Raw genomic sequence first — 27297 nt, 5'->3', positions numbered from 1 at the left:
TGCTCTTTGACCAGAAAGTTCATTTTATATTAAGAAACTGACTAGAAAAGTGGCAAGAAAATTCATATTTCTGGATATTCTTTGCAAATTACCAAAAATTAGAAATAGCCATTTGGGTGGAGGGAGATAAGATACAGTCATGACTGAAATACTGTGATGTTTGTATAAATAAAAATCAGTGAGAGAGAGAGAGAGAGAGACAGACAGACAGACAGACAGACAGACAGAGAGTGTAGTAGAGGAATAAGGCAGTTGAGACCATTAGCTCTTCATTACACAGAGAGCTGAGGCGATGGGTACTTGAGTTTGGTTCTTTGTATTTCTTTTCTTCTCTTTCTCCCTCGATTTTCTCACAATGAATTTCTACGGCCATCACAGCCAGTCCTGAGTGCCTTCCGCTGTCAGGGGCCAAAACCTTGGCCCCGGAACATGTCGTCTACCCCTGCGATAACGCTCCTGCAAGTGGCATTCCGCAGAGGAGACACCGAGGTGCCTAGAGGCTAAGCCACATGTGCAGAAGAGGGGATTAGAACCAGATTGTTTTGCCTTCAAAGCTTAGACTCTTAATGAGTAGGACCTAATTAATCTCTCTCCTTTCATTTTTATGTCAAAGAAAACAAAGCATTAGACAAAGAGAAAGAAAACAAAGCATTAAACAAAAACAAAGATGTGTGCCTCATCGTCTTCTTGCAGAAGATTACCCCACCCCCAGCCTTAAACGGAGCAGCCAGCCATCCAGTACCCAGCCAGATGTTCACTCCTGTGTTCGCTTTCTTTAAAACTCTGACAATAAAATACCTGGCTCTGAGCGGCTCGGCTCGCTTGGATCTAATCCACTCCTCACCCCCTTTGGTGCTGCCCGGCCTTGGAGGAGACGAGAAGGTGGGAGGGGGTCTAGACTGGACAAGGCATGGCCCTGCTGCTGCTGCCATACCCGAGGCTTGGCAGAGCCTTCCTCTCAGGCATGACTCACTGCAGACCTTGTCCCTTCTGTCCACCTTCAGCTCCGTGTCTCTGGGCTGGGTCACCAGCCACTTCACAGCAGACAGTTCTTCTGTCTCTGGGGGTGTCAGGCATGCTCTGTGCACCCCTTCAGCGAGCAGTGGCCATCTGCTCTGATTTGTGGGAGACCTTGGGGATTGGTTTATGAAAGCTGGTGGAAGTGGGGAGCCAGAATAAAAACACCCAGACTGTGCACATAGCATTTTCAATTAAAATGGAAATGTGCATTTATTGGCCCCTTTCCCAGCCTCCCCCCACCCCCTAAGAATTTCTCTATTCCCTTTAGTATGACTTAGTGACTGGGGTTCTGTATGGCTTTATTCACCCAAACCACACACACAAACCGTGTGTTGTTCTTTGTTTGTTTGTTTGGGTTTCTTGAAGGTAGGCTGAGATTTTCTTTTCAGCACCTTGGAAGCAATTTGGATTGAGAATTAAATCTTTTTACTGAATTCAATAGCCCTTCAACCGACAGATTTCCCTGTTTTCTAAGATCTTCCCAAAGCAGCCAACGTAATTTTCATATAGATGACTCTCTTCCCCGTGGCATTTCATTTATTTGTGAATGAAATTGATTGAATCACGTAATCCTGCTTCTAAGTACCTGTGGCATAAACAAATCTGAGAGCCGACAGAGCTGGTTCTCACAAGCAGTTAGGGAAGTGTGTGCAGAAGCAGCAGTGTGAGGTGCTGCTAGTCAGGGGGTCTGGGTGGCCTGAGCTGGCCTGCTGCATAGAGGTCACGGAGCATGCTCAGTTGCCTGGGAGGTCAGCTCTGGGGATGAGAGCCAGGATAGGAGCTGCAGAAATGCAAGCTTCAGCAGCCTGCATCAGCCCAGAGAGTGCTTGGATAAATCACTTCCCTCTTGGCATCAAAATCCTCTCAACTCTCCAGAAGGTAACTCAATGAGGTCAGCGAGCCAATCGTGGGCACCGAGAAGAGCCATGCTATGTGGCAAGCTAGTGGCCTTAAACGTTTGCCTCTGGGGGTGCTTGGGTGAGAGCATCATTGTCCCATGAGAGGAGAAAGCCCACCTTCCCTCTGCTTCTGTCCTATGGGGTGATGACTAGGAACATCTGCCTTGGTGTCTGGAGTTCAGAAAGGCCGAGTGACATGGAGCGCTCAGCTGCTGTCATTCCGAGGTGCCCATGAGTCTCTCACCGCGGTGGCTCGCTCCTTTAGTGTCCTTTGGCTTTCCACTTTAAATGAGTCATTGAGTTCCCTTCCCTTCCCTTCCCCCTTCAAAAACTGAAGCCAGAAAAATGAGAAAGTCTTGGGAGAAAACAAAACAAAACTAAACCTAGCAATTACCAGGCAGTGTAAATACTGGATTAATTTATTGGACTGGGGGTAAGGGACGGGGAGGATCCGATGTCTGTTCTTGTTGCTTCAAGGTTTACACTGGTGGTCCCTCTTTCTTTCCAAGCCAATGATGTGTTTCCCTAGGAGCCTGCCCTTTAAAGACGGTTTCTTCCAATCGGTCTCCAAATGCTGTAAATCTGATGTCTGTCCTGTGCTGGCACATGACAGTCCCCAGTGTGCCACATATCAGATGAAAGACAACCTCAGAGGAAGTAACCACGGATGAGTTCCCGTGGGCTGTGTGGCGTTCAGTCTCTCCCTCTCCTTCTAGAAGGTTTTTTTTTTTTTTTTTTTTTTTTGCTGAGCTGGCTCATCTCACTGAAAGGATCTCCTGGGGTGACCTCTGTGTAACTCCGCGCGCTGATGCCTTGCTGGAGACTGTGTTGCAAGAGTCTCTCATCTTTTTTTTTTTTTTTTTTTTAATTTATACCATCATCTGCTATAGTTTCTCAAAAGTTAGACAGCATCCTTCGCTGCATTCTAGACTCCTCTGTTAAGGAGTTAGCTGCTTGATTTTGGAACAGCAAGTCTTCCCACGGCAGGTCTGGGTCCTCTTGGTGCTGTCTCTCCACGAGGCAGCTTCCAGACCCAGACTTCCGGCTCCTGCCTGTGTGTACAGAGCTGCCCCCATCTGCCCCCAGAATAGCAGTTCTGGACCTGTGGGTCATGACCCCTTTGGGGTCAAACTACCCTTTCGCAGGGGTCGCATCTCAGACATCCTACATATCAGATATTTACATTATGATTCATAACAGTAGCAAAATCACAGTTATGAAGTAGCAATAAAATAATTTTATGGTTGGGGGTCACCACAACACGAGGAACTGTAGTAAAGGGTCACAGCATTAGGAAGGTTGAGAACCACTGCCCTAGAATATTGAAAACTATGAAAGCATACCTGAGGCATTTAAAAATGAAAGCGTGGCTGGGGTGCAGCTCTGTTCTAGCATTTCCCTCACATGCATGAGGCCTGGATTCACCCCTCAGCTCTGAGATAAAATCTCTACTGCTTGGCAAGGAAAAAACTGCCGAGTAAGGGACACGCCGGTGTTCAAGTATCTTTTTTCCTGTAATTTGAGGGTTTTTTTCTATTTTGATTTTTTATATGTATATTTATTTGTTGTTTTGAGACAGGGTCTTTCTGTGTAGCCCTGGATGGCCTCAAACTCACAGAGATTTGCCTGCTTCTGCCTCTGGAGTGTTGGGATTAAAGTTGTGCGCCACCACGCCCGGTGCCTGAGGTTTTTTTTTTTTTTTTTTTTTTAAGCAAGCATTTTCTCTCTCTACCTATCTATCTGTATCTATCTACCTATCTACCTATCTATCTATCTATATCTATCTATCTATCTATCTATCTATCTATCTAATTTTTCCCCTTTTTTGAGATATGGTCTCAGTCTGCCCCAGGTTGTCCCGGAACTCATTATGTAGCTCATGGTGATCCTCCTGCTTCAGCATCCCAAGTGCTGGAATTAGAGGCATGCACTTCCAAGCTCACTGAAAGCATTCATTTTCATTAATAATAATAACAGTTATTTTCATTTTGAAAAAAAAAAAGAACCAGAGCAAATAATAAAATAAAAAATGAAAACAAAGGAAAAACTCAAGCAGCCAGATAAACAGAAACCGATGCTGCCTAGGCGAGCATGGACCAAACAGTAAGATCTGTGATGTTTAGCCACCCTACCTCAAATCACACATTTCATAAGGTCAAGGATCCAACTCACACCTGGGACTATCTGGGGAGCAGATATGATGGATCATAAAGGGACGGACCAAGAGGAAAGGTTGCTCTGCTGTTTAGTTGCGGGTGTATCTTCCCTGGTCTGGATAGGAAGTGGCCACTCACAGATGAGCTGCATCTTAGAGAAGATGCCTTGGGGGTTCTGCTCTGGCCCTACTGGGACTCAGATCCCGGTCCTCGTGACTGTGAATGCAGGGCTTTCTGAGCATCCTCGCCATCTCCTGAACACTCAGGTGACCCCTACCTCTCCTCTTTCCTTTTCCAGACGACTGAACCGCAACCAGCTGCACGTACTGCCTGAACTACTGTTCCAGAACAACCAAGCTCTATCTCGACTGTGAGTTACACACGTGGGTCGATGCCCACCCCGTGGGGGGTGTGGGATGGAGTCAGTGGCCCTGACCTTGGGTTCATACTTCCCACTGTCATGAAAGGCTCTGAGCATCGAAGGCCAGACCTTTCTATGGGACGTCTGTGTGGGGCACTTCTCCAGGCAAGAGTTTGAGAGGGTCCTAGTTCATCCAGCTGCAAATGCTGCTGCTGGTGGTGGCAGGATGTCACGGGGAGTGGGTGTGTTCGAAACTGTGCCCGCAGTCTGCTGTGGACATTGCCACGCCCTTGTCCCTGCCTTTGCGTGCCTGTGTTGGGTTGAATATTCATTCCGCTAAGCTGCTTTGAACCTATTTCTACTTTCAGCTCCGTCTACCTTTAGGCTTAGGTGCTCGGTGAGTGTATTTATTATCAGTGGTGTAAAGCCATAGCGTCACTGGCTGCCAGCGCACTTCTTCCAAGTACAAGGGATACTGGCTAATGTTGCTCTGTGAGTCTCCACGCTTTTGAGCTCTTCTACCATCTCTTCTGTTCAGTGGGATCTGGGGTTGGACGGGCCTTTGAGACTTACTAAGGAATCTCCAGTGCAGCCCCCCAGCCCGCGCTCTGAGTTTGGCTCCCTCTATAATGGGGAGTTCATGATATGGACCGCCAGCTTGCATATCAGAATCTTCTGTTTTGTTTTGGTTTGATTTTTCGAGACAGGGTTTCTCTGTGTAGCTTTGCGCCTTTCCTGGATCTCACTTTGTAGACCAGGCTGGCCTCGAACTCACAGAGATCTGCTTGCCTCTGCCTCCCGAGTGCTGGGATTCAAGGCGTCGCCACCACCGCCCGGCTATCAGAACATTCTTAACTTCGAGCCTCCCATTTGCTCTCTAATAATGTGTTTTTCTTCATTTTTATTTCTGCAACTACTTAGAACAGCTATGTCCTATAATGTGTCTTCTAGGTTTTTTTTTTTTTTTTTTTTTTTTCAAATTTTGACTTGGGAGATTTTTGAGTTCTCTTCATGGTGGTTATGAACACTCTAAACACTGGGGTGGGGACTCTGCTCGGGATGGAGGACAGTCTGGGAAACAGTACTTCAAGGGTCACATGGTCCTGGGTTCTTCAGTGCGACTTTGCTGGGAGCCAGCATTTCTTCCTGAACTTCGGAAGCTGCCTGCTGAGTTGGGGTGTGCACCCATGCATGTGGGTGGCCTCCCATGAATGTCTGATGATGCAGATTTCCCTGCAAGAAACCCCTGCACCTGGCATATGTGACTGTGAGAAAGAAAGGCAGCGTCTCACAGCTTTACCGCTGGAGAGATGAGGTGAGAGAGGCAAAATGATATCCCTGGAGTCGACATGAAGCCCCTTTGACTCCTGACTTCCGGCCCAGCACTGTTCGTGTTTCATCTTTCAACAGGAATTTGGGAGCAAAGGTCTTCCACACTTTAACAAACATTAAGTAACCAGACTTCATAACTAAACTGGCATTTGGAAATCCACTCAAGGGGTGGGGGATTCTGAGGGAGAGGACACCTGCTCTTGGCACTCTCCTGGGCTGGGAGCCAGGGGAAGCAGAGGCCTCAAGGTCTCGTGTGTGTGTGTGTGTGTGTGTGTGTGTGTGTGTGTGTGTGTGTGTGTGTGTATTTCCAAGCTCCGAAGACAGGACTTCTGAATGCTTCCTGCCTTGTCTTCCAGGCATTGACTCCCTTGCACTTGTCAAGAGGACATTTTTTGTCAGCCTAGTTTTGTTTTTGTTTGTTTGTTTTGTTTTGTTTTGTTTTTTTTTTTCAGCTCTGTCTTGTGCTCTTCCTCTCTCTTTGTTTTGGAGCTGGAGACAGAACCCTGGGGTCTGTCTAGAGTGTGCTGAGGACACAACTCTACATGAAGCTATCCCCCAGCCTCTCCCTATTTCCAAGTCTCCTCTGTAAGCATGGCATACAAGCCAGAAGGACTCAGCAGAGGATGCCTGTGTAGCATGTCCTATCAATGTCAGCCAAAGACTGGGCATCATGACAGAGGCATGTGCATCCTGTGCCCCTCCAGCATGGGCCATCTTGAAAAAGGCACTTCCTGTAGGAGGCTGCTGAGCAAAGTTTTGCTGACTGAGCCTTTGCTCCTGGTGTCTGGCCTCACCCAGACACTGTGGAGGAGGCTGTAGGGACAGATACGAGAGTGTCCAAACGTTTACTTGTTGCTCCTCTTTGCTTCATCCCTCTCCTGTTCTCTTGACCTGAATATCTGCCTTCTGAAACTTCCCTAATGAGTTCTCCAGTTGTTCTGGCTAGAAAGCTCTCAGGCACGCTACCCTGAGCACTGGTGAGGTGAAGGTGTGGTGGGTATTGTAAGTCATGATCATTAAGTTCATAGGCTCCCCAGGACAGGGATTAAGGTACAGCTACTCCTCACAGCAACTGAGATGTGAGGATGTTTCTAGTTCTTTCTGGATTGTTGTCTTGCTCCTCCCTGTACCACCGTCCTGGGCTCCTTGGCAACAATGACATCACTACACTGACCATTTGTGTTAGTCACAGTGTTGGCCCCCCTCCTACTTCTTGTAACCACATAGATCTGATCTCCGTAGGGTCTTGGATCCTAACTCTAGAGTCTTGGAAGTAGAAATCTGATGATCCTGTTTTAGGCCAGATGATGGCTGGGGCTCGTGGGATCAGCTGGTGCAGTGGTAATTCTGGAGCTGCATCCTCAGCTACAGGACCGTGACATTCCTTTAAGAAGGCATGCCTAGGCCAGTGCCTTGTTTCTGGTCCCTCCGCCGACTTTCCTTTGCTTTGGAGGGATCTGTTACTAAGCCTTTCCATCTGGAGGAAATTACAGACTTTCGTGCAGATGCTTGGCTAAGCAGCATGGCAGTGGACTCCAGAGAGACCAAATGTGCCGGGGAAGGTGCGGCCAGGGTGTGCAGGTGGCACAGTTCCTGGTTCAGTTGATCTCATCTGCAGCTTCCAGAAGTTAAATCTGTCTACCGTTTGTTCTATACTGGCAGTCCCATTCTTTCCAAACACACAATGGGTGTCCCAAAGAGGGGCTTTGTCTTGGATCACAGAGCAGTTGGATATAAGGGCTGGAATTAGGCACTGGGACTCTGAGGGTCCATTAATGAGCCCGAAAATGGGCTTAAACCAGGACCTGGAAGTCTCACCATTGGGAATCCACCCCAAGGAGATAAAACCCCGGCATAAGTATGCACACTGCAGTGATATTTAGAATATTGAAGAGAGCATGGAAATAACCTTAATGTCCCACATCAGGGAAGTGGTTAGGCAAATTCCAGCATATCTGCTTGATGGAATACTTAAGCATTCATCAGAAATGGCCTTCATGGGAGATGTCAAATAATGCAGATGTTTGTGATATCAAAAGCCAGAGTTGTATTGATCCCTGAATTACTCTAAATAATGCATGGAAAATGACTGCAGAATCCCAGCAGGGACTGACGGTGGGTAATTTTTTTCTTTTGTGTTTCCCAGATGTTCTTTAAGAAGGACGTATTGTATTTATGGTAGGAGACCTGCCGGCTTTAAACAGTAATGGAAAGCCCTGTGTCTGAGTTAAAACGAGTGCTGGGGGGTTGGGGAGGCGGTGCTGTGGTAGAATGCTCGCCGAGCGCACGCAAAGGCCCTGGGTTCCAGGCCCGGTGCCATAAAACCCCAAACAACTGGCACCAGAGATGTGGTGTGGTTTCCTTTAGTCCCGTGGAGCCAGATGCTCTGTTGTGGCGCCAAAATAATGTCTACCTCCCAGAGCTGCTGTGAAGTTGAAGAGAGATGAAAACTTTTGGGCCTTGGAATTAACGCTGTGGCACGTGGCAGGTGTCGGGAAATACGAGGCACCCGTGCTGGGATTGCTCTGGTGGGGAAAACCCGGCTTCCCGCACTTGCAGCCTCAGAGTGGCTGACCCCACACACGAGCATTGCTTAGCATCAGCGGCGTCGGCTTCCCTTGTCTCTCTGGAGACTGGTGTAGAGTTCTTACCCTTAGCTCAGAATCCTCCCTTTACCATTCAGGGACCTGTCTGCAGCTTTGGTTTCACTCAGTTGTTTCCCTGCAGAATCACCCAGAAAGGCTGCGGAGGGAGGTGGTCTGGGGCCAGCAGAAGGGCTGAAGTTTGGCTTGGAACAGTCCTGGTCACGCTCTTGAGCAGTGGAAGGGAAGCCAGCAGAGAGCAAGTAGGTGACAGGTCTCAGCTCTGGAGCCCTCAAATTACAGATGAAGTCTTAATTCCCCAACTGAGGGGGCCTGAAGCTCTAACTCGGTGCTCCCTTCTTTATTTTATTATTATTATTTTTTGCATGTGTGTGTGTAGCTTGTGTGCACGTGAATGTGTGCTCATGTGTTGGGGTGCACATTTGTGTGTGGGTACATGTGCCCACGTGTGCACAGGGGTGCAGAGGCCAGAAGTCAATACTGAACATCTTCCTCAATTCTTTTTCATCTTTTGTATTGAGGCAGAGTCTCTTGCTGAACCTGGAGCTCATCAATTGGCTTTGGTTGGTCTAGCTAGCCAGCTCGCTCTAGGGATCTCCTGTTTCTGCCTCCCAAAGGTTTATAGGTGGGCCACTGCACATGCCCAGGATTGAAATGGGTGCTGGAGATCCTCATGATTGCATGGCACGTTCTTCACTTGTTGAACCATCTCCACGGCTCCCTAGCTCCCCTGCAGAAGAAAGCCTTCACCTTGTCATGTGACTTAGTCTCTGCAGAAGTGAGCAGCTGCAGCCTTTCACTGTCTCCATCCAGAGAGGACAAGAACCATGGCCACGATATCAACAATCAACAAGAATGGAAGGCCACTCAGTGCTGGGTTATGCTGGCACAGCCTAGCAATGCAATCCGATTTCAGTAGTGGAACGTCCGTGTGAGGTCAGCACGCCCTCCTCTTATGGATGAAAGGATGCACGGTCAGAGGGTCTGTGACATGTCCTAGGGCTGAGGCAAATTTGAACCTGCTCTGTCTGTAGCTAAGGTTGTCTTATTACACCCACCCTTTAGTACCTGCCATTTATCTGCACTAGCCTTCTACATGGACCCTCCTAGATTCCCTCTGTCCCCCAGCTCCTCACTGTCCCTGACCCCACCTCTTACTCTGCATGTTCCCGCCCACTCATTCATCCCAAAGTTCTTTGTGGACCTCCTGCAGGCCTGCAGGGTTGGTCAAACTTGGCTAGAGAGCTGTGTGGCTCCAACACGCATGTCTACCCGTCTAGGGGGTGACAGTCCACTCTAGAAGCTCTCTGAGAGCTCTCTGGCTCTCAGGCTCCAGCAGGTAGGAAGAGTGAAGGGCAGGCACCAGCTGCTGCCTCTCAGTCTTCCGTGGGGGCAGCTGCACCCTGGTGGCAGGTTACCTGGGTTTGGGACCAACTTTTCACTTGCCACGCAATCCTCAGAGGATGCGGAAATGTCATTTTCATGGACTGTCACAGGGCTCAGGTTTGGGGCTAGAGGGACATGTTTGAGTTCTGATAACTTGTCTAGAGTAGCCAATCCCAGATTTCACTTGGCTAGGTGGGGCTAGGTGCATCTGTGCTCACTCACGCTAGCCTCTGTCCCCCCAGGTCCAACAGACAAGATGTTCTTCTCTGGCTGGCTGCATCCTTTACTCACATACAAATTGCTTTGGACACTCAGGTCCTCTGGGCTCTCGCTTAGCCTTGAAGCCCATATGCATCCAGACCAGATTGACTTCCTGGTCTCTGTAGGTTTCTGTAGGCTTGGGAGGGGGCAGGCCATTATTGAGGCAGCCCAGGGCATCTACTTCCCATGTGTGTATATATCCCTGTCATAAGGACCACGATAACTCATTAACAAGGCCCTGGTGGTAGGAGCCAGGCTGTGAGCCTGCGCAGCCCTGTGGAAGAATGCCTGACCCTCATGACCCCATCTCAAGCTGGGTTTAATTAAACTGTCAGCACTGGTCAGAAGAACAAAGCATCCCTTCCCGCCAGGGCCCAGCCCCCATCCAAGGCAGGAGGCTCCGCCACTGAAACGAATAGCTGTACAGAATGGATCTGTCTCGCCTCGGAGGGAAATTACCCGAAGCAGAAGGTGACCCCGCTATTGCCACACGCCCAGGCCAGGAGGCAGAACTGCTGAGCTTGACCAGCTTCTGGAAAGATGCGGACGGCTGTGTGGGAAGTAGGACTCCCGGGGGGCTCCCAGCTCCGACGGAGCCTCCTTCCTGTCTGCGCTGCCCCCCCAGGGGTTCTTGCTAGGTGTCCATCACTCCTTAGCGTCCCTCAGAAATTCCTTGAGCTTTGTCCAGAGAGAGGAAGCCCGTGAGGGGCTCAGGGTGTTAACGATAGAAGTGGCCTTGCTTAGGTGGCTAGAGAAAAAGCTGGCCCAAGTGGTGTCATCTCCAGGGGACTTCTGCTTCTAGCACATTCTCATGAGTCATGAAGCTCTGGGAGTGTCACTGGGATGGCTCAGCAGGCTAAAGTGCGTGTCTGTACAAACTGGACAATGAGCCTGACTCGGAGCCCAGAATAGCAGGAGAGAACTGAGTCACAAGAGGGGTCCTCTGACCTCCACACACATGTCATGACATGAGCTTGTACCCATACACAGGCACAATCACAAAACAGAATTACAAAACAAACAAAAAAGCTGCTCCAAGCCAGGAGTAAACGGAGCGCACGCCTTTAATCCCAGCATTCAGAAGGCGGAGGCAGGTGGATCTCTGTGAGTTCGAGGCCAGCCTGGTCCACAGAGTGAGTTCCAGGACATTCAGAGCTATATAGTAAGATCCTGTCTCTAACAAACAAACAAACAAACAAACAAAAACAAAACACCCAAACCAAACCCAGGGAGACATAGGTGGTCTATCTCCCAAACTTGTTTACAATTTTATTTTTTCCAGGGACTCCCCTTTAATACTTTTTGGGCTTTGTGTTAAGTGACCGGCCAGGTCTCAAACAAGAAGCATGGAAGTCTAGGTTTGAACATCTGACCACCCCCCAACCCAACTTGCTGCTAAACTATCTGTGCCTAAGCTAGAGTGAGGGTGTGTGTGTGTGTGTGTGTGTGTGTGTGTGTGTGTGTGTGTGTGTATAAAAATGTAGGTTTTCAGGGTCAAGTGACTCAGATCCTGAGTCAGTTAGGGCAGGTCCCCTGATTAGTAACGTTATCACTTCTCTTTCTTTGGTTTCTGTTTAGGGAGACCTTGCCCCCACAATGTGCTTGGGGGAGGGCCTTAGGTGGAGACCTCTGTTGGGTATTTGCCTCTGCCCAGCCTGGCTGGAATGTGAGAGTTGAGGCTGCCAACCCCAAGAGCAGATGTACCACCTCTAGCTGCCTCTCAGAGCACAGCCTGGGGATTATGAGTTAGCAATTACGAAGTGCTCTGGAATCACAACATGCCTCCCAATCATTACATCTGTGCCTGCTGTCAAGGCGGGAGAGAAGAAGGCCAGCATCCCACTGGGCTGGTGCAGGGGCCTCTGAGAAGAGGGCAGGGCGGCCAGCCTCATGTTGACAGCTACATGCCAAGCGAGCCTCTGTGCTCAGCATGGATGGACGTCTGTCCACACAGCTCTGGCCCATGCTTTTGGACCCAGTCCAGCCCGGAACTGGCTCAGAACCACGCTGGTCTTCACACTTATGAACAGCCAGGGTGCCCCAAAAGGGCTTCATGGTTGTCTCATAAGGATGCCCAGTGAATGCAGGGCGCGGTGCTGGCATGGCTACCGCATTGTACAGAGCAGTGTGAAGCACACAGAATTCCTAAGCCAGAGAAGACAAGGCAGGGAGGCGTGCGTGCGTGCGTGCGTGCATGCGTGCGTGCATGCGTGCGTGCATGCATGCAAGCAGCGGCGGTTGGGGAAGAACTAGGGAGTAAGGGGTTTTTCTCTTCTTATGCTTTGAAGACCACGTAAATGATTTTGCTAGGATATTGAACTTTGGAAAATAGAGAAAAGCAGTTAATGAACAAGCGGTTTTGTTGTTCTGCTAAGTAAGACATTTAACAGTTTCAGCTAGCGTGCAGATATTTTTACCTTTTATTTTAAAAAAATGGGGAGGGGGATTGCTGTGAAGACAGGGTCTTAAGGTCCTTTGCATATACATTATGGTTCTTGTGGGACTCCGGACAGTGGGAGTGGGGTGTCTCTGACTCTTTTGCCTGCTCTTGGGACCCTTTCGTCCTGCTGGATTGCCTTGTCCAGCCTTGATATGAAAGTTTGTGCCTAGTCTTATTGTAATGCTGTGTTCCGTTGCCATCCCTGGGAGGCCTGCTCTTTTTTTTTTTTTTTTGGAAGGGAAATGGAGGAGGAGTGGATCTGGGGAGAGGGGAGGTTGGGGGGGGACTGGGAAGAGTGGAGGGAGGGGAAACTGTGGTCAGAATGCAATGTATGAGAGAAGAATAAAAGAAAAAAAGATAATAATAGGAGCATACATTATTAAACACATTTTGTAGAGATTTAACATTGATGGAAATCATGATTGAGTAAGTTGGAAAAACAATGATCCATATTGGTACATGAAAACCTAGAACATTAAGGTTATCTATTGCTTTGAAACAGGTAAACACAAATTTAGTGGCAAAAAAAAAAAAATTAAGATATGGTCTCACTATGTAGCCATAGCTGGTTTGGAACTTACTATATGGACCACACTGGTCTTGAACTCATGGACTGGTCTTCTACTTCTTCTGCCTCCCGGGTGCTGGGCTGGCAGGTGTGTAGGAGTATGCCCAGCTTCATGTATAAATGTGTGTATGGATGTTTGAGTGTGTAAGTATGTGTATGCAGGTGTGTGTGCATGGGGACGTGTGTTTATGGAGACCAGCGTTGACGTCAGAGGTCTTATTGCTCTCTCCCCCTTAGGTTTTGAGACGGTGCTTTTCATTGATCTAGAGCTCACTCATTAGCTAGACTGGCTGGCCAGTGAGCTCCAGGCATCCACCTGTCTCTGTCTCTCTTCAACCCTGCCCTGAGTGCTGCTGTTCCTGGCTTTTTATGAGGGTATTGGGGGTCTGAGCTCAGGTCCTCAAGCTTGTGTGGCAGGCATTTTATCGACTGGGCCATCTCTCCAGCACACACATAAAAATGCTTTTTTTTTTTTTTTAAATTAAGTTTAATATCATTGCAACATGTAGTTGTTATATGACCATCTGTTATGTCTTGCGTGCCAGACACTCCCAACAGCATTTCTGCCTCTGGTTGTTACAGTTCCATGCGATCCATGTCTGATGGTGGGAAAACTGAGGCTCGTGGGTTAAGCACAGTATCGCATAGCTAATTGTTGGCGGATCTGGCTGTGGAGGCAGGGGTGTGGCAGGAAGGGCACAGTGGCTCACCAGGCCACATAACTCAGTCCGAAAACCTGGGAAACTAGAGAGCTTTAGGAACAGATGGCTCCCAAGGTTTCTAGGAGGTGGTTAAGTCCTGAGGAGTGTGGTAACACAGTGGGCGGAAGAAGTAGCTGTGGAGTCATAAGATGGGGAATCCAGCTGCCCATGAGCAGGGCCCCCACTGTCCCAGAGTGTTGTGTAGAGGTCCCTTGGAAACAGGCACAGATGGAGTCAGACTTAAAATATTCTAGAATGAGGACTCCATTGGTGATACACAATGGGAGTCACAGAGAGTTCTTGGAGAGCAAGGTGATGAGGCAGATGAGTCTCAGATGCTCCCTGTGAATCCTTCTCTCCCAGCTTCCTGCACCTACCTGGGTCAGGGTTGGGAGGGTCAACAGCCCAGAGCTCTCTCTGACAAGACTCTCGCTCAGTGGCTTGAACTGGCCCTTCCTGTAGAAGGAACCCTCCTCCTTCCATAGGGAGACTTGATTGTTGCTTCCTCAGTGTCTCCTTGTTCCTCTGTGACTCTTACTGTGGTGAACTACACACAGCAGCCGTCTTATCCACAGGGAATGTTAATGTCCAGTGACAGGACATGCAGCCTCTCTGTTGTACGACCATCACCATCGTCTATACCTAGCTATAATCTCCCCAAACCTCTGTCCCCTTTAAAGCTTGCTGCACGGACCCCTGTTCTGTTTTAAAGGCTTTGCCCGTCCTGTGTCACATGAATGGACATAACAGTATTTATGAATGGCTTACTTCCCTTAGCATAGCGTTTCTTTTTGAGGTCCATCCGTATTGTACTTTTTACTGACTGGACAATATGCCACTGCTTGGATAGACCACATTTTCTTTACCCATCCAGGTGCAGATGGACCTTGGGTTACATTGCCTATCTGTGTTCTGTTAGCCGTCATTGGAACCTCAGTCCCTTATGACATTCTTTATATCCAGAGCTCTCCTTTCCTCACCAATTGAACAGAATCTCACACAGGATTTGCCTTGCTTTCTCTGGCACAAATGGGTTCATCAGGCTGACTAGCCTCACGGTGTTTCTGCTGACCAACTATTCAGAGGCTGTGGGAGTAGAGTATCATGCTTTCCTGCTCTTCCTCACTGATTCTGGGATCCACACTGGGAGTCTGACTTGGGCCTTGACTCCTATTAAGTGGACTTGGTTCCACTTGACCTGGGTTCAGCCTTGGCCTGTGGCCCACAGACACAGAGCTGGTTGTTCAGGCTAAAACCATCTATTGGTGGCACATTAGGTGGTGTGTTGAGAGAGTTGTCTGGGCACCCTACGACGAGGGCAGTCACAGACATAGACAAGACCCTTGCTTCCAGGAGCTGGGCAAAGCAGATCTGGAAGTGCATGAGGAGTGGATGAGGAAAGGTTGAGGAAAAAGGATGTTCCTTGTAGTGGAGGAGGTGGGCAGGGGTTCTGATGAAGATGGAATTGGGAGCCATGATAGTCCCTTGCGCATGTAGATAGGTTCTGATGAGCTGTATGTGTGTGTGTGTGTGTGTGTGTGTGTGTGTGTGTGTGTGTGTGTGTGTGTGAGAGAGAGAGAGAGAGAGAGAGAGAGAGAGAGAGAGAGAGAGAGAGAGAGAGAGAGAGAACCACTCAGGAATCATAGACTCCAATTTTGATGGTGACAACCTGGGACCTAGCATCTCCTTTAATGAAACACTGTAGCTTGGGTGATTCTATTTCCTGCTTGGGATAACTAGGACACATCAAAGGATCCCCCGGGGGCTCAAAGGACAGCTGGTGGGGACAGTGTCCTCTGGACACTGAGTACATGCTGTGATTCAGTATGCTGCTACAGTGTATAGTCTTTGGCTTGCTGGGCTTTGTAGTGTGGACAGACGCTGTGGTCACTCTGTGAGTAAGAAGCCCTGCCTGGCAGCTGATTAATTTGGGAAGATTCATTATTGATGCAGATATTTTAACATCCCCTCACCTCATTTTTTAACTCTTGGGTTTGGGTGCGGGGTGAGGAAATAGGTATTCTTTCTGGCCAGGAACCAATGTTTGTTGTGTTAGCTGTTTCTGCCCCAACCCTTGCATCCAATGTCCTGTCTCATGGTGGGGATCCCAGATGTCCAACCACCTCATCCTGTCTGGCTTCATCCCCAGCATTAATGAGGAATCTGTGGACTCTAGTCATTGTCCCAAGGAGCTCAGAGTGTCCTTGTTCTTACAGGTGGCCTTGGAGGTACAGGTTGGGTAAAAAAGCAGTAAAAACTAGTTCAGTCATTCTCAAATTTCTGCCAAGTACCCAGGTCTTTCCCACCATCTTTTCAGGACCTTGACAGCCTGGGCTAGCTGGTGCCGACCCTCATGCAGACCCAGTGTGCAAGAGGGGGGTTCACTGGTCAGACTGGGTCCAGTTCCAGGGCTTGCTAAAAGATATTGTCAGGCTAGAGCCAGCAGAGCCTGTGAGGTGACAGCAGCCTGCAGAGTTGACACGGCAACAGAACTCTCAGACTTTGATATGAGCTGCAGGTTCCGTTATTAAAAAAATTTATTGGGTGTGTGTGTGTGTGTGTGTGTGTGAGAGAGAGAGAGAGAGAGAGAGACAGAGACAGAGACAGAGACAGAGAGACAGAGAGACAGAGACAGAGAGAGATGTGGGTGATCATGCTGCAGTATGCATGTGGAGTTGCGGGACAGCTAGGGAGTCTGTTTTCTCCTTCTGCATGGTTCTGGGAATTGGACTTAGGTCCTCAGATTTGTGCAGTGCAGTGAGTGCTTTCAGAGCTTTTTACCACTCAGCCATCTTGCCCACCCTAGGTTCGCTAAGTGGCTAAGGCTGGCTTCAAACTCATGATCTTTCTGTGTTGGCTTTCCTAGCACTGGGATTGTAGGTGTGTGACGCTGCGTCTGGAGTTTTTTTCTTCACATTTTAATGAGACAATTTGTAAAGTTGTTAGTATTCATGACTCTTCTGAGCTGAAGATGGCTGTGAGCCAGTTTTCCCATGGTGCCTTGTCACAGTTTAATGGACCTGGAGCCATGGTTTTCCTCAAGGACATCAACTCTGTGTTTTCCTTCTCTGGTTAAGATCTGCCTGTGCTTTAAAAATGTTTTTATTAGCATACATCAATTATACATAATGATGGGTTTCATTATGACATTCCATACATATACATAATGTATTTTGATCATCTTCACCCCAGTACCATTATCCTCCTTGCCCACCCCCACGCCTGCTAGTCCTGTGCTCTTCTCAGCCAGGCCCCTCTTTTGTTTTATGTCTTTTTAAAACTATGTTCTTGAATTCAGTTTGTAGATGTTTTATTGAGACTTTCCGCACCTATGTTCCTTAGAGTGATGGTTATGTAATTTTGTTTTATTTCTGTTATCTCTATCTAGTTTATCAAGGTAGTAACTAGCCTCATAAACTGAGTTTGGAAACATTCCTTCTGTGTCTAGTTTATGGAATAATTTGAAAAGGATTGGTGAGTGGTGCTAGTTTTTTGTTTTTTTTAGCTGTTGGATGGAATTCTGCAATGAAGCCTTCTGTGTCTAGACTTAAATTTTTCATTTATTTTGCTTACAAAATTGTGGTGTGTGTGTTCATACTTGTGAGTAAAGGTGTGCATACACAAATAATAAAAATATCTTTGTTTGCCTGCGTGGTTGTGAGAGGAGAATCCTGGGCATCATTCATTGCTCTCCACCTTGTTTGAGGCAGGGCGTCTTGCATGACTTCATTTCCCATGTTCCTGTAGGAACTCTGGGATTACAGACGTGTGCTACTGTGTCGACTTTTGTGGTGGTATTGTGTTCTCCAAAATATTGTGTACTCTAATAAATTTATCTGGGGTCAGAGAACAGACAGCCACTAGATACAAAGGCTAGAAAATGGTGGCACTCACACCTTTAATCCTAGCATTCCAGAGATAGAAATCCCTCTGGATCTCTGTGAGTTCAAGGCCACATTGGAAATAGCCAAGCATGGTGACACACACCTTTAATCCCAGAAAGCCAGCCTTTAATCCCAGGGAGTGGTGGTAGAAAGCAGAAAGATATATAAGGCGTGAGGACCAAAAACTAGAAGATTTTGGCTGGTTAAGATTTTGGCTGGTTAAGCATTTGGCTGGTTAAGCTTTCAGGCATTGGAGCAACACAGTTCAGCTGAGATTCATTCTGGATGAGGACTCAGAGGCTTCCAGTCTGAGGAAACAGGACCAGCTGAGGAACTGGTGAGGTGAGATAGCTGTGGCTTGTTCTGTCTCTCTGATCTACCAGCATGGACCCCAATAACTGACCTCGGGTTTGATTTTATTAATAAGAACTTTTAAGAATCCCGCTACAGACTTTTGCATGTGTTCTGGGGATTTGAACTCGGGTCCTCACATTGTGTAACAAGTGCTTTATTTATTGAACCATCTCCCCAGCCCCATATAATCCATTTAAATTAAAAAATATCTCCTCTTGGTTTGACTTTGGCAGGTTCTATACACAGGGAAAGTCTCTTCTTCTTTTGGATTTTCCAGGTTACTGGATTGCAGTCTTAAGGCATGCCCTTATGATTTTCTTAGTATTTGGTATCTGTTGTAATGTCTCTATTTTTATCTCTAATTTTATCGATGTTGGAGTTCTCTCTTTTTCTTTTGGTCAATTTACCTAGAGGTTTCACTGGTTCTTTGTGTTGTTATTTTTTGGTTTTGTTTCAGCAATTTCTGTTCTGCTCTTAATTATTTATGTCTGATGTTGCTGGCTTTGGCTTGTTCTTATTTTTTCAAAGCCATAAGGTCATTATTAAGTATTTTCAATTTTTCTGATTTAATGCATTTAAAAAGTTTATTTTCAGTGCATTCGTGTGTGTGTGTGTGTGTGTGTGTGTGTGTGTGTGTGTGTGTGTGTGTGTTAGTGCATGAATGCCATTGCATGTGTGTGGAGGTCAAAGGACCAACTTTGGACAGTTGTTTCAGGCCTGGGGAATAAACTTAGGCAATCCGATTTGGCAACAAGCATCTTCGTACTGAGCCATCTTTCTGAGTCTGATCTTTTAATGTAGGCACTGATAGGTCTGAACTTCCCTCATAGGGCTGCTTCCGTTGTGTGCTATAGGTTTTGTTACGTTGTATCTTTATTTTCTTTGGATTCTAGAATTTCTTCATTCAGTGGTGTGTTGTTTGATCTCCATGAGTTTGTGGATTTCTTTCCTAGCTTCATTTGTTGTTGAAATCATGGTCAGTATAATGCAAGAAGCGATTTCAGCTTTCCTGTGTTTTTGAGACTTGTTTTGTGCCCTAATGCATGACTGATTTTAAAGAAAGTTCCAGGCTTCTGAGAAGAATGTGTATTCTGCAATGTTTGGCTGGAAAGCTCTGTAGGTGTCTGTTAAGTTCATTTGACCTAGGAAGTCATTAGTTCAATGTGTCTCTATTTTTTTTTTGTTGTTGAGATATCTTGTCTGTTGGTGAGAATGAAGTGTTGAAGTCCTCATGATTATCATGTTAGGGCTGATCTATGACTTTCATCTTGTAGCGTTTGATTTATGAATTAGGGTTCACCTGTGTTTGGTGCGTATGTTTGGAACTGTAATGTCCTCTTGATGGATCGTTCCCTTCCTCAGCATGAAATGACTTTCTTATCTCTCCTGACTGTCAATTTTGTCAGGTATTAGAGGAACTGATGCAAATGCTCCCAGAGAACAGTGTCAGGCAACTGGATCTGTGTTTTGTTGTGGGCGTTTGTGTTCTGGAGGAGGGTGGCAAACATTGGGAGCCATCTGGAAAGCATTTTATGTGGGATATAGTCATAGGCCTAGGGCTGTTTGGTGTGATGAAAAGAAAATACGGACAAACCTGCAAGCGATTTTCAAAGCCATATGAAGAGCTGTTTTGAGGCTGAGGGAGCCGATTTGTTCCGGAAGCTGAGCACGGTGGGCAGGAGGTTTGGGGAAGCGGTTTGTGTTCTGCTCAGCACAGGGCAGGCTTCCTAAAGCCTGAGGGCACTGGCTGACATGGGGTGGTGGGCTGTCTACTCATCCCTCATCCCTGGAAGAGATCAGGCAGCAGCTTTGTCCATTTCTGCCAGGATGTGTGCAGAAGGGCTGGCCCGGCTATGATAGCTTCAGGGTGTTCACGATCCCAGCCATTTAGCAAGGGGAGCATTGGGGAGCAGAGCGTGGCTTCTCTCCGAGCACGCTGTGAAACTGGCAGGTGTTTGGAGCATGAAATTCCCTTGACCCAAGCCTCTGCGTTAGAAGCCACCCTCCAGCAAAGTGGCTCTAGTGAAATGTTGAACAAAATGTTTGCCAGACCCTGGGTTGTGTGTCATGTTGGAGAGTCAAATTTGACACAACAAAATCAACAAATTGATTTGGGAATAAGGCCGGATCTATGAAAGGACAGAGGTGTGGCTTTGCCACGGTGCTCCTCGGGAGGTGGAGTGTCTGGCCCAGATGTGGGGGCTGAACGCTCAGTTGCCTGATCCCTCCCACTTGTGTCCCCGCCTCCCCCCCAACATTGACTCATTCCCCTTTTGAAGCTGACGCCCTTGTTTTAGGAGCCTGGTTTCTGCACCCTGGGTTCTTCCAACAAAGACGCTTCTGTGGGCAGGCCTCAGTGGCCAAGAAGGAAAGGGTTAGGAAAGAAAGCTATTGACAGAATACCAATAAGGAAGGAAGTGTGTTCTTGCAGAACCAGGGGCTCCAGGCAAATCTGGGGCCCACTTGTACTGTCCAAACAGAGCAGAGAGTCCCTTCATGGGGTTTGCTTTAACCAAAGGCTCCCTGGCCTGCAGCAGGGGGGAGGATGGGAGAGAAGGAGGAAATACCTCACAATGAGAAGTTTAAGTTGCATCCCTTGTTGGAGAGGGGCTGGCCGGGCACTGCAGGGCCAACAAAGAGACAGTGTGGGCTGGCGACAGTTAGGGGCGATGCATGACAGCTAATGGGGGTAGTAATGGGCGGGGAGGTAACCTGGGAAAAGCGGGTACAAGGAAAATGCGTGCATAAATTTTGGTGGGGTGACATCCTCCTTGGCAAGGAGACAGGCACCACTGTCGCCCTCCCCAAGGCCAAAGCCAGAGATGTCACGACTCCCGGAGATGTGGCCAGGATGAGTGATGGCTGGAAGGGAAGACGCCATGCCGCTCTGCAGTGCCCAGGGAACCAGAGCAAGCAGACGCTCAGCATAAATGCCGGGCATAAAGACGCAGGGGAGAGCCTCACCTCTGAGAGGCTGTGCTAATCTGGGGAGTCCCTGTGTACCCCCTGGGACCTGCACTATGCCCCCCAGTATAGGAGCTCGAAGATGGGGAGGCCCAGGAGCTCTGCATGCCATTTCCACAAAGACCCTTTGAACATGTCACCTCCCCAAAGGGACAGTATTTATTGCCTGGGGGCTTTTGGAAGAAGCCATTTCACAGTTTGTATTTGGACTTTTATGGCTTCCGTGGGGTTCCCCAGACAACCCTGGGCGTCCTGGAGTCCAGAACAGTGAGCGTGCTTGTCAGTGAAGGTTTTGGTTCTGTCTGTTACACACCAACTGTTTTTTGATCAAGTTAATAATACTCTTCAAAAAAAAAAGTGCAATTTTTTATTTATTTGTCTTTGTGTGTGTGATTGGCTCTCTTCTTCAGAGCCCTTAGAAATGTTTAAGAAAGGACAGACAGATCCACCCCCACAAGTGATGGGCCCCCCCTCCAAGGCTCTGGGCCATGGTGTGAATCCTTAATGCGACCCCCGGTTGGTGTTTGCGAAGCAGCAGCTGGCCTTAGACCCTTGAGGACTTCCAGGTTCCCATGGTGAACATCCTTCAGAAAGGCCATGGGAATTCTCGGCTTAATCTTAGCCGGAAGGCGATGGTGATGGGAATTCTGGAGATGACCCCCAGCTTGCTGCTGACTGAGAGGCAGTCTACCCCAGTGTGAGGACCTAGGTCGGACCTCTGCCTCTGAATGGATGGTGGATTCACTCACCCAGTTAGCGTATTACCAGCCTGCCGCGTGCAGTCATTTGCCGGGCACGGGTATGAGGATGGAGTAGGTATGGCCTTGGGTTTAGGCCGAGTTAGTGGTAGAGCCGTAAGCAGTCACTCATTTCTCAAGTGGGTGGTGTAACCTGTAAGGGTTTGAAGGCTGGCTTACAGCCTGACCTTTTCCTTCCCAGTACCCATGAAATGGGAGGGGGGGGATATGGAAGAAAACGAGTAGACACGATGGCCTTGTCTCACAGGGACAGATGCCCACGCACTGGTCGCACAACCGTGCCAATGTCCCCAGGGCTGCCATTCATCTTCTCCTGTCTTGGACATGTTGAATTTTGGTTTCAGCATCTGGGGACCTGAATGTCTTACTCCTTGAGAGGCGACTAGAAAACACAAGCCAATTTCCTACAAGTCACACCTTCATTTACAGGAAACAAAAGGGCCAGAAGACATTTTGGGGCAGGTTCTTACAGTAAACGTTGTAAGCAAGAGCTGGAACCCATTTATGGATGGTTTTTAATAGCATCTTTCACAGTGAGCCGGCCTTAGCATGAAACCAGCTGTTCCCTCAGGGATGGCTGTGGATAACTGGTCATTCGAACACTCACCACAGACCTTCGTGGCTGTCCCCTGGGCTCCCACCAGTGTGTCCTTTTCAGATCAGCACCATATATTACGGCGGAAGTGAATACGAGACTCTGTAGTATGTTTCCAAAGGGGCGAGTGACCTGTTTACGTGGTGAAGCCACGGGGCAGCTTCCATTGGACGGTGTCTGCTCTGGGGCTGCCGAACTGACTTTCCTCCAGGAACAGAGCATGGCACTTGAGACTCTGGGCCCTGGAGTCAAACTGTTCCCTCTACTTACTGGTCTTAACCTGGGGCAAAATCCCAAATTCGGTGTTCTTTGTTTTTAAAAATCTTTGTATGTGTGTGGAAGTGGTGGTTGTGGGGCTATGATGCGTGTGAGGATGTGCATGGTGTGTGTGTGTGTGTGTGTGTGTGTGTGTGTGTGTGTGTGTGTGTGCAGGCATGTGAGCCATGGCTCAATAATGGAGGTCAGAGGATAATCTCAAACCTTGGTCCTTGTCTTCCACCTTCGTTTTTTCCTATTTTTAAAATTATTATAAGGAGGAAGGAGTTTTCATTATGACATTTCCATGCACATGTCTGTGTTTGTGTGTATGTATGTGTGCATATGTGTGTGTGTGTGCGCAAACACACACACACACATACCCAATCTTTTTTCTTCTTTTTTTCCCCTTTCTGTATCCTTAATATTATTTCCCCCTTTCCTTTCATACTTTTAATCTTTCACATTGTTTGACACAAGGACTCTTCTTCATCTCTTGGCACGTCAGGCTAGCTGGTCCTTAAGCTTCCAAGATTTGCCTGTGTGCCCCCCACCTGACTTAGGGGTGCTGGGCTTACAGGGTGTACTACCACAGCCAGCTTTCACATCTATTCTGGGCACTCAGACTCAGGTCCTTATGTTTGCCATCCAATCCCTTTACCCACTGAGCCATCTTCCCAGCAGAGACTCAATTATCTCATCTGGATAAAGGGTACGAGAGGCCCAATTTTGAGTACAGGTTACCTAAGGTGATGATGGCAGCAGGGCCATTTGAGAAATACAAAGCTTATATTTTTCTCTATGTTTAGTTCAAGTCTTTTCATACACACACACACACACACACACACACACACACACACACTTATACATATGTGTATATATATGGAAGGACACACACCTATAGACACACACACACATATATGTGGAAGGGCACACACAAATAGACACATATGTATGGAAAGTCATATATACATATACATACACACACACACATGCATACACACATATACACATATGGGGAGAGAAAGAAAAGTTACATTTTGTTATCCAATTACTAACACTTTCATTTTTTTTTTTATTTTTTTTGTTTTTGTTTTTGTTTTTCGAGACAGGGTTTCTCTGTGTAGCTTTGCACCTTTCCTGGAACTCGCTCTGTAGACCAGGCTGGCCTCGAACTCACAGAGATCCGCCTGGCTCTGCCTCCTGAGTGCTGGGATTAAAGGTGTGCGCCGCCCCCCCCGCCGCCCCCCCCCCCCCCCACCACCACCCCCAGCTTATTTTTGTTTTTTAACAGACAGAATCAAGGCACTTTTTTTTTTTTTTTTTTTTTTTTCAAACAGTTTCTTTCGTAGCTTTGCGCCTTTCTGAGCTCACTTGTAGCCAGTGCTTGAACTCACAGAGATCCACCTTCTGCCTCCCGAGTGCTGGAATTAAAGGCGTGCGCCACCACCTCCCGGCTAGAATCAAGGCACTTTAAGCATGGCTGAGACTGTGGGAATGCATTCTGGCTATTTAGTGTGATGGTTCTTTTCAGCAAGAGAAAAATGAGCCACAGAATGTCCCTCTCCAAGTGCTCCAGTTTGTGTCTTCTGTTTCTGACTAGAGTCAGTGTCAGGAGGAGGAAAGCATTGTGTTACTATCATCATCATCATCATCATCATCATCATCATCATCATCATCATCATATCATCTTCATCATCATCATCATCATTATCATATCATCATCATCTTTATTTCATCATCATCATATCATCATCATAATCTTCATTTCATCATCATATCATCATCATTACCATCATATCATCACCATCATATCATCATCATCTTCTTCATCATCATCACCATTCTCATCCTCATCCTCAGTTGGAGATATAGTGTCCTGCAGCCCAGGCTGGCTTCAAACAGATGAGGTTGACTTGGAACTTCAGATCGTCCAGCCTTCACTTCCAGGGTACTGGGAGGACAGGTGTTCACTACCACAGCTGGTTTTATCCGGTGCTGAGGATGGAACCCAGGGCTTTGTGCATGGGAGGCAAGCATTCTACCCCCAGACCTGGAAAGCATTATTTTTAGAGAAATTAAAATGAAAAGGCAAGTGCTTTTTGTGTTGATAAGAGGGCTGGACCTAAATCAGCACAACAGGGTCCTTTTTCTCCATTTGACCTCACTGCGGAGTGACTGGGTGGAAGTCCAAGTGGGAGGTGCGGGCCTGTCTGGCTCATTTACCCCACAGCCTCGGTCTTTGTTGAGGGGGAGGACTTGGCAGTTATCTGCTTCGACACTAACATGGACGACTTGTCCCAGCTCAATCTGTTCCAATCCAGTTCCCATTGTTACCATCATCTTCCACCCAGAGGGCACAGAGGTGAGAGGCATCCCCTGTGCCCTAGCTCATGCCACATAGTCTATCTCATCATGTCTTGGGGACACAGTGATGTAGATTATGCACCAAAAACATGCCTTTAAATTTGGTAAACTCAGAAGTTAGGGACTCATTAAATAGAAAGATTTCTCAGATTTTGTATCCTTGAAGGGGGGCCAAATCATGCTGTGCTCTGTAAAAAGCCCAGCAGGGGTGGTTTGTTTTTATTTTTATTTAAAGTGTTTTACACACACACACACACACACACACACACACACACACACACACACACACACACACAAAGAGAGCCTAAAGCTTTTACTTTGTTTTGGATGAGGACTTTGTTTCCCGGTAGACGTCAACCACCTCTTGTTCCTACTCTCTTTCTGTCCCCTCTTCCGTGATTCTGGAGCCTTGGGGAGAGGTGGATTGATACAAATGTTCCATTTAGGGCCGAACATTCCCAAGCCTCTTTTCTCTGCGCCTTGACCAGTCGTGGGTCGCTGTGTTTATCATCATCTACTGCAAATAGCAGCTTCACTGATGAAGGATGAGAGACACATTTGTCTGTCTTTTAAATGGTGAGCCGTCCGGAGTTGGTTTACGACCATGTTCACTTAGCAGAATCATAGTAGGGTGTTCCGCCCTGGCTCTCATGACCTGTCTAACACGGTTCTTTGCCTGACAATGGTGCCACACACATTGTGTGTATGACAATGATGTATGGACTTCATCTAGTGGAGCAAGACTTCAATCCAACCAGAGAGATCTTTAATGTAAGGATAAAGCAGATCACATTGAGCTTTATATGGGGGCTCACACTTGTAATATCAGTACTCAGGTGACCAAGACAGAAGGATTATAGCAAGTTCAAGGCCAGCCTTGGCCACAGAGTGAGTTCCAGGCTAGCTCCCCTCCAGTATCAACTCACCATTATCTGAAGACTTTCTGGAATTCAGGAGTTGTACCCTGATACTCGTGGAGCCGGCCCAACTGCCCTATCTTCTAGGTATAGGAAAGCCTCTAGAGTGTTCTGCTTCTGCCTGGGGCAGATGCTCCGCCCACCCCAGGTCTGGGTCAGCGACTGCTTTGGGGGGCAGGAGGACATAGGAGCCCCCAAGCTTGGTGCCTGCTGCGTCCCTCTTGCCCCCTTGCAGGGTACAGGTTCGGGGCCTTCACTGCTTGCTCTGCCCACTGGGCATTCTCTGTGCAGGCTCAGTTTCTGAGGCCGCAGGTCACTGCCCCCAACCTTGACAGGACTCATGGTATTCGGTTCCTCGGGGTGCTCTGTCTCTTCAGGGACCGAGGCCTTTAGGCCTGTGAAAGGAGGCTTTTGTGTTCAAGTCTCACAGCTGCTTTGTCTAGCCATATGAGTTTGGACCGGAACACAAGCCTCCAAACGCGTTTCCTCATGTGTAGAATGAGGGGAGTGCAAACCGGAAGGGGAGGACTAGAAAAGCCGCGTGTGGATGGCTGACCTGCTCTGAAGAGGATGGAGACAGGGCAAGAGCAGAGTCGGGCAGATGAGCCAGGCTGCAGTGGTTCTGGCTCCCAGATGCGTGTGCAAGGACTATCCTGAAGCCTTCCAATCTCAGGGCAGAGTGCCTCAGTCTTGATATTCTCTCTCTCTCTCTCTCTCTCTCTCTCTCTCTCTCTCTCTCTCTCTCTCTCTCTCTCTCTCCTCTCTCCCCTCTCTGTATGTCCTTCCTTCCTCTTTCCTGCTCTCCCTCCTTACCCCTATCTGATCTGCCCTCCTCTTCCTCTACTTCCCGCTCCTCTTTCCTACTTTTCTTCAGTGCTGGGGATCAAATTCAATGTCTCGTACATGCTAAACAAGAGCTCTGCCCATCCCCTGTACCCCCAGCCCCCACCCTTCATTTGTTTGGATGCTGTGTCTGCACGTCCAATGCTGGAAAGTCAGGTTGCTGACAACTGAGTTTTGTCCCGATTGGCAACACCCAAGTTTGCCAGCAATACCCTCCCTTGCCAGCACCTTAGGCAGCCTGGCTTTGCCACGTCCTTGGCACTCTGGCATCCTCTGGCTGTGGTCTATGTGTATGATTTTGAGTTTGTCTTATTCCTCTGGTCTAGGTACCATCCATCCCTCTCAGCCTCTGCTCCTGGTACCCTTCTCATCCGGGAAGATGTTATCTATCTACCTTGACCTTGCCAGTCTCCAGTGACCCAGCATCTCATCTTTAAAACACCAGCAACAACCCTTTTGGTCTTTTCTCCCTGGTTGGTGATGGGAGGAACACAGAGCTACAGCTTAAAGAAAACAAATATTGCTAAAAAATTCACTGAATGAGTGTTACAGAAATTGCCTTATGGATTTCCACCAGAAGGGATTTTTTAAAAGATGAGCAGGCCTTGGGTAAATTTATAAAAGTAGAAGGCC

General features: G+C 47.9%; 1 protein-coding gene across 1 annotated transcript in view; it reads left to right on the top strand.

The window, feature by feature from the left end:
* Positions 1 to 27297, top strand: part of Slit1 (slit guidance ligand 1) — a 155234-nt gene that overhangs the window by 22725 nt on the left and 105212 nt on the right. The window contains exon 4 of the mRNA XM_028889415.1: positions 4374 to 4445. Coding sequence (XP_028745248.1) covers positions 4374 to 4445 — 72 coding nt within the window. The remainder of the gene's footprint in view (positions 1 to 4373; positions 4446 to 27297) is intronic.

Source organism: Peromyscus leucopus, chromosome 1 (genome assembly GCF_004664715.2).
Source record: "Peromyscus leucopus breed LL Stock chromosome 1, UCI_PerLeu_2.1, whole genome shotgun sequence".
NCBI lineage: Eukaryota > Metazoa > Chordata > Mammalia > Rodentia > Cricetidae > Peromyscus > Peromyscus leucopus.
The sequence above is the reverse complement of the archived record's forward strand: the minus strand, read 5'-3'. Positions and strand labels throughout refer to the sequence as shown.